We start from the raw sequence: 11,529 nt of genomic DNA, 5'->3' as shown, positions 1-11,529 counted from the left end.
GAGGAATGGTATTCTCACCACTAAATTCATCATTATAAACCCAACAAGTAAAATCACAACGCGTAGAGTTTTACTATCAATGTGCATTCTTACAATAAAGCTCCTCACAAGGATAGATTAAGTGCTTAATTCTCTCGGTACAATAATCTATACAAGTCACTTAATTACATAAAATATTTTGAGACTTGCTAACATAAAAATATTTATATAAATCCCTATTAAACAACATTAATAGAATAAGCTGAAATACAATATAATAGCAATGAAAAATGTAAACATGAACTTTTGGTAGTTAAGAATGTAGTGTTCTAATCCAACCTAATATAAACAATTCAAGGTATTAAATATGGTGATTTGATTCGATCGGATCTCCAAAATATAATCTTTATTAATGGGCTAGATATCATTATTATACTAAGCACAACCTATAAATACGAAGTTGAATTACCAATTTTATATTATTTGTAAAAGAACCTTAGAATTGTAAGGTGAAAAATTATAAAACGTGATATAAAAGGGTGATTCATGGTAAATTCATACAATATTGTATTTAGAATATTATGATGTTTCTTATTTATAAAAAGACAAAAGATCTTTATTGTGTTTTTTTATAACCTTCCAAAACAATGAGCAAAAGAGAAGTTTCCTATTTGAAGAGTGTAGCTTCGTATATTTTGATTTACAATTTTTGTATCTTCCCTCTAAAACCTAAATATTTTTATCTGCTTCACATGAAGAGAAGTGACAAAATTTATTGAATGAAAGCAACTAACCCCATTTTGCTTTAGGTGTTATAATTTTTATATATATAAACGTTGCATTTTGTTTTATATTGTTGTAAACAATTTTGTCAAAACATTAAATAAATTATTCATATATTTTTTATTATATATATCATTTATAAAAATTCTAATTAGATATATAGTTTTTAAAAATTAAATAATTTAAACTACAACAGCTTAGAAGCTTTAAAATTCTTTAAACTGATTAATCCACGGTGTTTATTTTATATATTTTTAAATAAAATTTTCTCCTTCACCCATAACATGATTGTGTTTCAATGTCTTTTAATCTTAAATTCGAGTTCTGTCTAAATTTATTTTCGTTTAAATTTTATTGTATATATAAATTATGTGAAATTATTTTAAGATATCTTGATGGTGTATGATTTATATTTTGTAATAATTAATTTTATTAGTAGTAATTCAAATTTTACAAATTTATGTAATGATTATATTTACATCTTATAAAGAAAATAAAAATGAGTAAATTATTAAATTATTTTAATACCCAGAAACTCTAAGTAAAGTTCACTTCCCAATGAAAACTAAACACGTTGACTGACACATTTGGCATTCCAACCAATGACCTCAAGCGTGACTTTCACCCTCCATTAAGACCACTGTGGACTGTTTAGAATTTTGAATTGTAAAATTAACCCTCCAAAATTAAAAAATCAAATGAATTTAAATTAAGAATAATTAAAAGTTAAGTTATATGTGTAGAATGGCTGAAACGTACTATCCACCTATTTATGGGTTGAAGAGGAATTATAGATAGTTCTAAGTATTGTGTCACAAGAAACAGATATAATCAAAACTTATAATAAGATTATTTTTTTAAAAAATTTCTTTGAATGTTTGTGTATATTGTAATATAATTTAATATGTTAAAAATGATAAATAAAAACATCAATTATTATATTTAATAAATAATTAAGGTTACTCTAAAAGTATTCATTTACAAAATTAATTTATATTTACTTATATATCATAAGATATTTGTACTACATATTCTCCAATTATGATGAAGATTTTAAATTTATTTAAAATTTCAAAATGTTTTGACTTGTCAAAGCATTAGTATATTCTATCAATTACTTCTATCAGCCTAGCTTTCAGCTCGAGTATTAAATACAATTTGAATGTTAAGTGAAAATTATTTTTAAAACACGTGAATCAAATTTTAAATAATTATGTATTTATTATATAAAAAATTGAATTTAAAATGTTGAAAAAGAAAACCTATCCATGCACTATATACATATGCTTTCAATTTTGATTAATATATTTTAAATATTTTTATAAATATTTATGTCAAATTCAAGTTAATATTTAAAGTTTATAAATTAAGGGAGATGATATTAACGTAATTAAAATATTTTAAAACTTAAAATTAATTAAAAATGCGAGTGATAATGAAGATTAAAAAAAAAAGTAATAAAAATGGGGATTGTTTAGAGAGAGCACAGTGGACTTAGTCTGCGAAGCATTCATTAAAAGCACAGCCAATATCATGAAATTCAGCGTTATTTATTTATGGATTTACTTTTTAAATTTTTAAATATTTTTCAAACTCTGCCTTCATACCCGCGCACTAAAGCAAGAATCCGTTGATTTAAATTAATATTTTTAACCCTATTTTTTTAATTAAGAAAATCAAAATCCAAACGCCTTGAAAGAAAGAGAAAGTACTAGAAAAAAAAAACAAAAAGTTTCGTTCTTTGAAAGAAACCCAAAATATAAATTCATTTTCAGACAGATCATTTTCATCAGTCAGTCTTCATTTTTTTCCCTTATTTTCTCATCAAAGTTTCAATCCTTTCTCCATTTTAGATCTACTCCATTTGTTTTTTCAATTATACGTATATAAATGTAATTTTGAATAAAAAAAATCCAAGCTTTAAGTAGCATTTAAATGGTGGGGTGGTATTTTCCAAATATATATGGAAAAAGTTAGAATCCGAGGAATGGTGTAGGAGAGGGGGACAAGCAAAGCATAGAGTTCTTGAGAGTAATATGGATTCCATTTGAACCCTACAGTAAGCTGTATTGTGAAAAAAAAAATCAAAGAAAAGAAAAAAGAGAGGGAAATGGTGGAAGTGTTGGTTCCTTTTCCAGGGATTTAAGAGTGTTTTTTTTTTTCCTTTTTTTCTTTTAATAAAGGGGTGAGAAAGGGGCTGCCTTTTTAGCATATGCCACTTGGGTTTTTTAATAAAAGGGCAAGGGAGCGTCAATAAGAGATAAGTGAAAGCAAAAACAAAAGTTTAAAAAAAAATGCAGGAAACAAGGAAGAAGAATGGTGGCAATGAAGATTCCAAGAAGAAGGAGCGTCATATAGTGACATGGACCCAAGAGGTTTCTTTTTTTTTTTCATTTATTTATCTATATGTTGATTTATTGATATGATTTGTGTTGGAGTTCTTATTGGTTTGATAATGGGTTCTTTGATGGGGGTTGTTGTTGCAGGAAGATGATATCCTTCGTGGACAAATCAGTTTACATGGAACTGAAAAGTGAGCTCTTTGCTATATTTTTAGTGATGAAGGAAATTCAAGGGGGTTTGTTTTTGTTGATGTTTTCTGTTTATCTTGGTTGAATCTTTGAATGCAGCTGGGCTATCATTGCCTCTAAATTCAAGGATAAAACAACAAGGCAGTGCAGGAGGAGGTTGGTTTGAATACCATGATATGATCAATTTTGATCATGATGATCTTTGCATTTTGATCCAATCATTTGTGATTTGATCCTTTAGAACTGATATAACATGTTTGTTTTAATGAAAAAAAAACACAGATGGTACACATACTTGAATTCAGACTTCAAGAAAGGAGGATGGTCACCAGAGGAAGATATGCTTTTATGTGAGGTGATAATTTATTTTGTATGGTCTACTTTCATTTAAGTTAATGGGGTCAGACTTCTTTTTTTTTTTTCAAAAACTATTAAATGGTGATTTATTTGGAGGAAATTTGCTACTTCGATTGATCAGCTGTAGCAGGCCATTGCATGTTACTGGTACAGTAGGTGTTTGAATTTTCCAAACAGAAAAAAACATTTAGAGGTAGGCCAGACCATTTAAACTAATTGGAACACAGTTTATGTCATTCAAAAAAGTAGGAAAACGGCAACCACTAATTTCGATTTGGATAAGTGTGTTTTTTCTTAGGTTGTTGAATATGGGTTCTAAGCAGATGATTTATGGTGAACTGCAGGCACAAAAAGTCTTTGGCAATAGATGGACTGAAATAGCAAAGGTGGTTTCAGGCAGGTATACATATGTTTCCTCATTTTTTACTTCAAAGAAGGTGCAGTTTCGGGATAAGGGAAGGGATTGCAGAAGCTAAGATTCGAACCCCGGACTTATTTTCATTGATTATGTTATTAATGCAGAACAGATAATGCTGTTAAAAATCGATTCTCAACACTATGCAAGAAGAGAGCCAAATATGAAGCCTTAGCAAAAGAGAATACAGCAACATGTATAAACCCAAATAACAAAAGAATTTTACTTCAAAATGGGTTCAATTTAGATGGAACAGCAGACTGTACTGATTCTGTCAAAAGAATGAGGTACATTAAATTTAGAAATGTAAATACATAGTAACGATCGAGAATTATTCGAAAAATTGAGAACCTTTTATTCTATCCATATTCAGGAGATCCCACGTTTCTGATCTTACTGAAAACTGCAACTTTGGAGATAGATCACATAGAGTATCTGGAACAATGATGAATCAACAGCTAAGACATCCCTTTGCAGTTTTGGGTCAAAATCTCCGCAATGCTAACAATGTCGTGGTTCAATCTCAAGTCAACAATGTTAAGGAGGTTTCAAACGACGGTAAATCACCTCGAGCCGATAATTCTTGGCATTGGCACCTATGTTTCTGTTGTCAAACCTGCAAAGTGAAGTTTTTGCATTAGCCAAAAACTGTCCTATTTGCTCCTCTCCTTTAAACTTCTTCATAATTTACACTTATGTTCTCTTCCCCCATTATTCATTAGCAGCTCAGGATAATAGCACTCGAGGAACATTTCTCAGAAAGGATGATCCAAAGATAAATGCTTTGATGCAGCAAGCAGAGCTACTCAGCTCACTTGCATTGAAAGTTAACTCGGACAACACAGAACAAAGTCTGGAAAATGCTTGGAAGGTGAGAAGTGATTTTGTTATTTTCTATATGTTTTTTTTGTGCTATCAACATGATATCTCACAATTGGTAAAGTGCTAAATCTTAAATATTTTGGGGGAAACTTGCTAACAGTCCGAGCTGTGCATTGTACTATGTCCCTAACCTTCATCCTATGTTATATTCAGATGCTCCAAGACTTTTTGAATCAGAGTAAAGAAAATGACATCCTCAGATATACAATGTCTGATATTGATTTGCAACTTGAAGATTTCAAAGACTTGCTAGAGGATTTAAGGAGTAGTAATGAGGGAAGTCACCCGTCTTGGAGGTAATAGAAAAATCAGTTGTCTTAAATACAGATTTTAGTAAGTTTTCTTGGTTAACACTAACTCATGATTTATATGTTTCAGGCAACCTGATCTGTACGAGGCATCGCCAGCCAGCTCGGAATACAGTACAGGGTCGACACTGGTTCCTCATCCAGCTGGGGAAACAGGAGAAGAAGCCCAAGGTAAGATAGATGAACTGCACCAGGATATGCCTTCAAGTCATATCGGAGAGCAGAATTGCGGGAGTGAGGAGAAAAGGGCTGTTTCGGGTGCAAACACTAATCTAGGTAATGAAATTCTATATCTGGTATGAAGGCCTAGGAATACCTTGTTTATGACCATAAAGTGGATAAATAAGAATGTTTCTGATGAAATGTCTTAATGTTACCACAGTTGATATAATCACATCATGTGACGACAATACAAATAATATAGTTGCTTCTACCTCATCAAGCATAGAGTTCAGTTCCCCAATCCAAGTTACCCCACTTTTCAGATCTCTGGCAGCAGGGATTCCCAGTCCAAATTTTTCAGAAAGTGTAAGTTATCTTGAACTGTTGGTTCCATCAATCTATGTTACTCTTCATTTTTTCTTGAACTATTAGTGTACAACATCCATGTCTGACATATCTCCTCACATTTAATTTTGTTATTGGCCTTCCCTGCTTCTTCTTCACTCGTAAATATTTCTCATTATTGGTAGCTATCCACTTTTTCTGCATTTAACAAAGTTTCTGTGAATAGTTGCTTAGATGTTAATTCAGGCCAGGTAGAAACCTGGTCACTGCCTTTAATCGTAGTGTTCCTTAACAGTAAAAGATAAGTTACTAAAAGCAAACTTACTTTCCTCCATCCACCTACGTAAATAGTCTGGATGGTAGTTTTCCTAAGGAAAAGAACTTTTTAACCAAAACTTTTTTATATATAGGGTTTTATTCATGGTCAAGTGGTAATACTGATTCAGTCTCTTGTTTTAGGCTCTTACAATTCCATCTACTCATAAAATTCATCCTATTCATTCCTTATTTATTGTATTCTTTGGCTCTAAAGATGTGAGCATGTGAAGCTCAAAATAGGGTTACTGCACTATCTTTGCTTGTATTCTTGTTTCCCTTTCTCTAATTTAGCATAGAAATCCAAGCATATATACATATAGGCATAATATATGAAACTTTTGACTGGCATGTTTTTGTTTCATTTTTCAGGAAAGGAACTTCCTACTTAAGACACTTGGAATGGAGTCCCCTTCTCCTAATCCGGGAAATAATCATTCACAACCACCACCTTGCAAACGAGTCCTCCTCCATAGTCTATAAATAACCTCTGATCATCTCTTATAATGAAATCAACATTGGTCTAAATTCCGTATAGATGTATACCTCTTCATTTGTTTCCCTGAGCAACATATAGCTCATATTGAGTTTCCATCTTTTTTTTTCCCTTTTTGTCCTAGGGTTGCAGCCATCTTGGCCTGGAATTTTACAACAAGGCATCTAATGATCTGCACTCCCAGTTCCTTGGCTTAGAATGTTTTTGGTGCATTCTAGCTTCTCAGACACATCCAATAAGATGGTCTGAGTTTCATTAATTTCCTTTATTTATTTTTTCCTACTAGAGAGTACTACCTTAGTACTCACATTAAAGCCAGTGTGTGCTTGTTAGTGTGTGCCATTCTTCTGTTTGTCATCTCATCCGAGCGGTTTCGGGTGTCTCTTCCATCCTTTTAATCAAGTTTTTTGTCCTTGATTTGTATTCTAGTACAGAACCTACTTCATAAGGTCATTAGAGTGTAATTATACATAGGCAACTTGCCTAAATATGATAAAAGATAGAGAGGAAGAAAAAAAAAGAGAAATAGTAAAGGAGGATTAACCTTCTATAATGTTGTCGGGTGTGCAGGCGGTATAGAATAAGTTATTTTTGTGGTTTTCTATCCTGATTTTCTAATGTAATGAAACTCATATGATTTGAGTGAATGTGTTTTGACTTTGGTGTGAATTAAGCTCTTTACTTGCAATTTCCCCAATAAGAAGGGGCTGACAGCTTGTTGCAGCTCAAAGCAGCAGCTAGCAATGAAATCGGGAACTTCAAACATTGAAGGAACATAAGAAAATAAGAACTTAAAGCAAACTTACAGAGGAAGTGTTGAAACAACCCCTTTCTTTCCCATGTCTCCTTCCTACACGAAACCGTCAGCTCTTGGATGAGTTAGTGTTTACAGAGAAGTGTTGGAACTCTGTAGTTAAGGAAGACCAGGGTGAAGGGGATAGCAGATATAGTGGTGGACAAGCGTAATCATGATCAAAGCTAAAGTATAAAAAGCAGAGGGTAAAATTAAATGAAAGGGGAGGGAACCTCATACAAAATAAAGTGAACCTATTGGCCATAAACTTTTTAGGTGCTGTTTTGGCTGTGATATGTAACGATTAACTCACCTGCCCTACTTTATCATAAAGAGATGGGCTTGCTAATGGCATCAATGAAAAGAGAGACTATCGAAAGTTTGCTCAATTAGTTCATATAATGCCTTAACACCCAATAAATGTAAGATTAGACTTCCAATATTAAGATACATTTTCTATTTGTGGGTAGGGGAAAAAGTAGACGAGAAATGCATCTTCTTTCGATGCAACTAAAGCCTTCTTTCATAAACCTTGATATGATAAGTTGACAAATACAGATGAAGATCTTTTCAATTACATCTACCAATTTCTAAGTATTTGTCTTAAAATTGGGATACCATTGAACCTTAGGGCTGCAATGATAGTATACCGTAGGGACGGTTAAAAAATACAATAGGGAAAAGATGAGAGTTCGTAAAGTTCAAAACTGTCAAAAGAGGGCATCCTTTAGGTCTTTTTCTTTTTCGGCAGCCTCTGCAGCTTCCTCCATTTGAGGTAGATTTGGTATGACAACCCAGAGAAGACCATTAGTACACAACCCCATTGCTTTGGGGACAGTGGATTGCCACTCAGCAGAGAAGACACCACGATACTGACAAATTTGCGTGTGGTGGTAACGGTTGTGTTTGCCAAGGAGCCAAATCGACTTATGGTAAGAAAGATGAAATTTTGGCCAACAGCACCGCAGAGGCAATAGAGGAGAATATCCCAAGCAGCTTCTGGATGCTGCTTGCAAAACTGGACTGCCTCGAAACCACTACCATGCGGCCAGCCAAACATGTAAATCATGTTGTATATGGTGCCCCATAGATTCATTCCCAACATGATTTCCCAAGCACTTGTCTTTGGATACCTAGGCAAAGGAAACCAAAAAGATTTGAGCGATATAAACTTGAATTAACAAGAGAAAATCAGTTCTAATTAGAATAAAAAAAAGGCTGGCAAGATATCAATAATTGCAGGATTTTTAGGGGCCACAGCAAGAAATGGAGGAACCGAGGTTTGTTGTGTCAGCAAGCTGATCTGTTTAGTTCTCATGAATCTTGATTGCCAAAAATTCATTCTTGAAGATTTACAAAGCAGAGTATATATTGAAGTCAGCCAGTTGCTTCAAAACTCAATCCCTCTATTACAATTATTTTCAAAATACTAGGATTATTGTCCAAAAAGCAATGTCCATGTTAAGATGATGATGATGATCATAATAATAAATGCTTTAAGAGAAGAACACGGCACCAAAGATAAAAAGTATGAAAATGTTTCCACAAACATACCTTGCAGTTATTGAATCCTGCGTAGCGTTTGTAAAGCCATCAAATGCAAGGTTCAAAAAACAGAGCCCATATCCAAGGGGTGCATTGGGGTGTGCCAACTTGCTAATTGTTTTAGAGCTAGTCTGGAATAAAGATCAAAGCAGACACAAGAGCAATATATGACTCAGAACAGGAGTTTCATAGGGGAAGCTTAATGATATTTACTCCTCCAATATGCCTAGAAAATAAGCAAGATAGCAATTATAAATCACAAAATAAAAGTAGCAATGTTTTTTACAGTCATAACTTTTAACATTTTCCCACCTTCATAAGTGCAAAAGCAGATACTCCTCCAGCCACAAGGAAAGTACAGACATACTCGGGGAAAGTGTATCGAATACCATAAACTAGAGTGCCCATCAGCATGACTGCATAAACATATAATACATTATTAGCTAATTACTGAAACAAGATGAGAAAAGGAGTTTACATTATACCAGAAATGTACCGATCAATGAAAACACGTGAGAAAAAGGAATTGCAAAAAATAAGTTATATCTTACCAGGAATCATTTTTGAGGACTTGGCCAACACCTGCAAGAGAGACAAGCAACATTAAGCGTTAAACTTAATACCAAAGACTCCAACTACACATGTTCACCTACAAAAGCAGCCAAACTAGGAATTTAAACAATCTGTCAATTCAGGTAATACCTTAATGGGCAATAACTAGAGGGAACTTAAACAGATGAGGCAAAAAGAGAAGACATATAAAAGTATGGAGAATCAAAGACATGCCTGAGCCGGGTAGCTGATGTACTTCAATGCTTCTATACCCATGGCCGGACCAATTGTATTTGTGATTCCAGCACTCCAATAAGTCCACAAGGGAGCACCACCATTGCTTCTACTGGACCAAAGCTTTATCACTGGATGAAAGACACAAAAACAAACATATTATTATTTTCCATAATTCTCACCAGTCAATGGTACATATATAGCCAAATTTATAAAAACATTATGATAGTGCAAATGGAGAAGCTTACTTATGTAAGACCAAACTAAGCAGACCACATTTTGCGCCAAGTTAAGAAATGCAAGATGCTCAAACCTCTTCCCGTCGGAACCAAATCGCTTGGTGGACCTAAACTCAACAAAGTATAAAAAGAAAATGTAATTAGAAAACCATAAACGACTACAATTTACTCGTTGAAAAGCTACATCTTTCTCCCAAGACGGGTCACCCATCTATCCATTTTAGCAATTTGAAATTTATCAATGCAAAACAATTTATCAACGTGAAATTTTGAAAATGCCAGCGCAAAATCAGTAAAAATTAATACACACACACACGATACTATTTAAATGAACAGTTGCTATCTACAAAAAGAAGTTCCAAGTAAAAAGAAGAAATGGAAGAATCACGACAATTTATTCAAATTCAAAGAAATAACAGTCATATCAATAACGAACCGTAACATGTTAACCTAGATCCAAAATTTTTATTCTTCGCATCTAAACCTACCTCTGAATTAACTAAGATTACGAATAATTCGTTGCAAATTAAAAAAAAAATACATTCAAAAAGGATTTCCAACAACAGATCAAGCAAAGCAATAACTAATCGAAAAAGGTTCAGAAGAAATCAAACATAACAAAATAAAATAAAAACAAAAATAATACATACAGAGTTTCCTGAAGAAAGCCTTGGTAAATATAGGCAGACCAAATCCCGGCAACGCAAAATGCCAACACCAAAACTCGCCGGAGTCCGGCGCCGTGTGCCTCCATTACGACGCCGCTCGATAACTGTTTTCTCACTTTGATTCAATTGCGAAGATTATATGGTAAACCCAAAAGGGAAAAAGAACGGAGATCGAAGATCACGAAAGAGGGAAAAAGAGATCTTTTGTGAAAAAAAGCAAAAATGAAAAACATAAAATAAGAAGGGAGCGCCAAGTTACGTGGGTTACCCACGTGTCTTTATTTTATTGGATTGATGACTTCATGACTTTCTTTTGATTGGTTATTGAAACGCGGCCTTGTGCTGTTTCTCCAATCCCTCCGTCAAGCTTCATGTTCAACCCCACCGTAACGTCCAAAAAGTTTTCTATAGGTCTAATTTTAAATTTCATCCCTTTGATTTATGAATTTTAACAAAATTAATCATTTATTTTAATTTTTCACAATTTAGTCTTCATACAAGCTGTGCAAATGAGATATTAGTACTCAAAAGCCATTCAATTTCAACTAAAAATAACTCAACTTTAGTTAATTAATCTTAGCTCAGTTGGCATCGGCATTATTGTCAACGCAAGAGAATGTGGGTTCGTGCGTGCTGAAGCACATTATCTTCTTATTTAGGGTTGAAGAGGGACTATAGATAGTTCTAGGCATTGTATCAAAAAATAAAAACTAGTAATCATAATGTTATACTCATATGAAAAGTAAATAAAAAAAAAACCTCAAATTCAATTTGATAATAACCAAGTCGAGCCCGAGCAACTCAAGCTATTATTCAAATAGATTTGAGAATCATGATACTCAATCCAAACGACTTACAAATCTAACCAAGCTTTTCATTGTAATATATTTTTATATTATGAAATTATGTAATTGTCCTTATCATA

At 33.1% G+C, this 11,529-nt stretch overlaps 2 protein-coding genes across 4 annotated transcripts; one reads left to right on the top strand and one right to left on the bottom strand.

The window, feature by feature from the left end:
* Positions 1 to 2,304: 2,304 nt before the first annotated feature.
* Positions 2,305 to 7,242, top strand: LOC107893962 (transcription factor MYB124). Of its 3 annotated transcripts, none has more exons than XM_016819125.2 (12): positions 2,305 to 3,137; positions 3,249 to 3,295; positions 3,393 to 3,449; positions 3,576 to 3,648; positions 3,995 to 4,050; positions 4,173 to 4,352; positions 4,439 to 4,623; positions 4,791 to 4,936; positions 5,101 to 5,243; positions 5,326 to 5,531; positions 5,638 to 5,783; positions 6,450 to 7,242. In XM_016819125.2, the coding sequence occupies exons 1-12, from the start codon at positions 3,057 to 3,059 to the stop codon at positions 6,558 to 6,560; spliced, it is 1,431 nt and encodes a 476-aa protein (XP_016674614.1). In that variant the 5' UTR covers positions 2,305 to 3,056; the 3' UTR covers positions 6,561 to 7,242. The 3 variants fall into 3 exon arrangements, with proteins under 3 accessions (XP_016674614.1, XP_040940956.1, XP_016674613.1); XM_041085022.1 differs by having other exon boundaries at positions 2,347 to 3,137; positions 3,995 to 4,046; positions 4,178 to 4,352; positions 4,788 to 4,936; XM_016819124.2 differs by having other exon boundaries at positions 2,347 to 3,137; positions 4,788 to 4,936.
* A 603-nt stretch (positions 7,243 to 7,845) lies between these two features.
* LOC107893963 (UDP-galactose/UDP-glucose transporter 3) lies at positions 7,846 to 10,960 on the bottom strand. Its single transcript, XM_016819126.2, has 7 exons — positions 10,587 to 10,960; positions 9,946 to 10,043; positions 9,698 to 9,828; positions 9,463 to 9,493; positions 9,224 to 9,327; positions 8,921 to 9,042; positions 7,846 to 8,499 (listed from the first exon to the last, which is right to left on the bottom strand). Exons 1-7 carry the CDS (start codon positions 10,688 to 10,690, stop codon positions 8,094 to 8,096), a joined length of 996 nt encoding a protein of 331 aa, XP_016674615.2. The 5' UTR covers positions 10,691 to 10,960; the 3' UTR covers positions 7,846 to 8,093.
* Between the last annotated feature and the right edge of the window lie 569 nt (positions 10,961 to 11,529).

The sequence above is a fragment of the Gossypium hirsutum genome, chromosome A13 (genome assembly GCF_007990345.1).
Source record: "Gossypium hirsutum isolate 1008001.06 chromosome A13, Gossypium_hirsutum_v2.1, whole genome shotgun sequence".
NCBI lineage: Eukaryota > Viridiplantae > Streptophyta > Magnoliopsida > Malvales > Malvaceae > Gossypium > Gossypium hirsutum.
This window is presented reverse-complemented; position numbering and strand designations above follow the sequence as displayed.

Coding starts and splice junctions, on each gene's coding strand:
- LOC107893962 (XM_016819124.2), top strand. CDS start 3,057: ATGCAGGAAACAAGGAAGAAGAATGGTGGCAATGAAGATTCCAAGAAG. Junction 4,624..4,787: donor TAAGGAGGTTTCAAACGACG/GTAAATCACCTC, acceptor ATTATTCATTAG/CAGCTCAGGATAATAGCACT. Junction 4,937..5,100: donor GTCTGGAAAATGCTTGGAAG/GTGAGAAGTGAT, acceptor TGTTATATTCAG/ATGCTCCAAGACTTTTTGAA.
- LOC107893963 (XM_016819126.2), bottom strand. CDS start 10,690: ATGGAGGCACACGGCGCCGGACTCCGGCGAGTTTTGGTGTTGGCATTT. Junction 9,494..9,697: donor ACATCAGCTACCCGGCTCAG/GCATGTCTTTGA, acceptor TCTCTCTTGCAG/GTGTTGGCCAAGTCCTCAAA. Junction 9,043..9,223: donor CTGCTTTTGCACTTATGAAG/GTGGGAAAATGT, acceptor TCTTTATTCCAG/ACTAGCTCTAAAACAATTAG.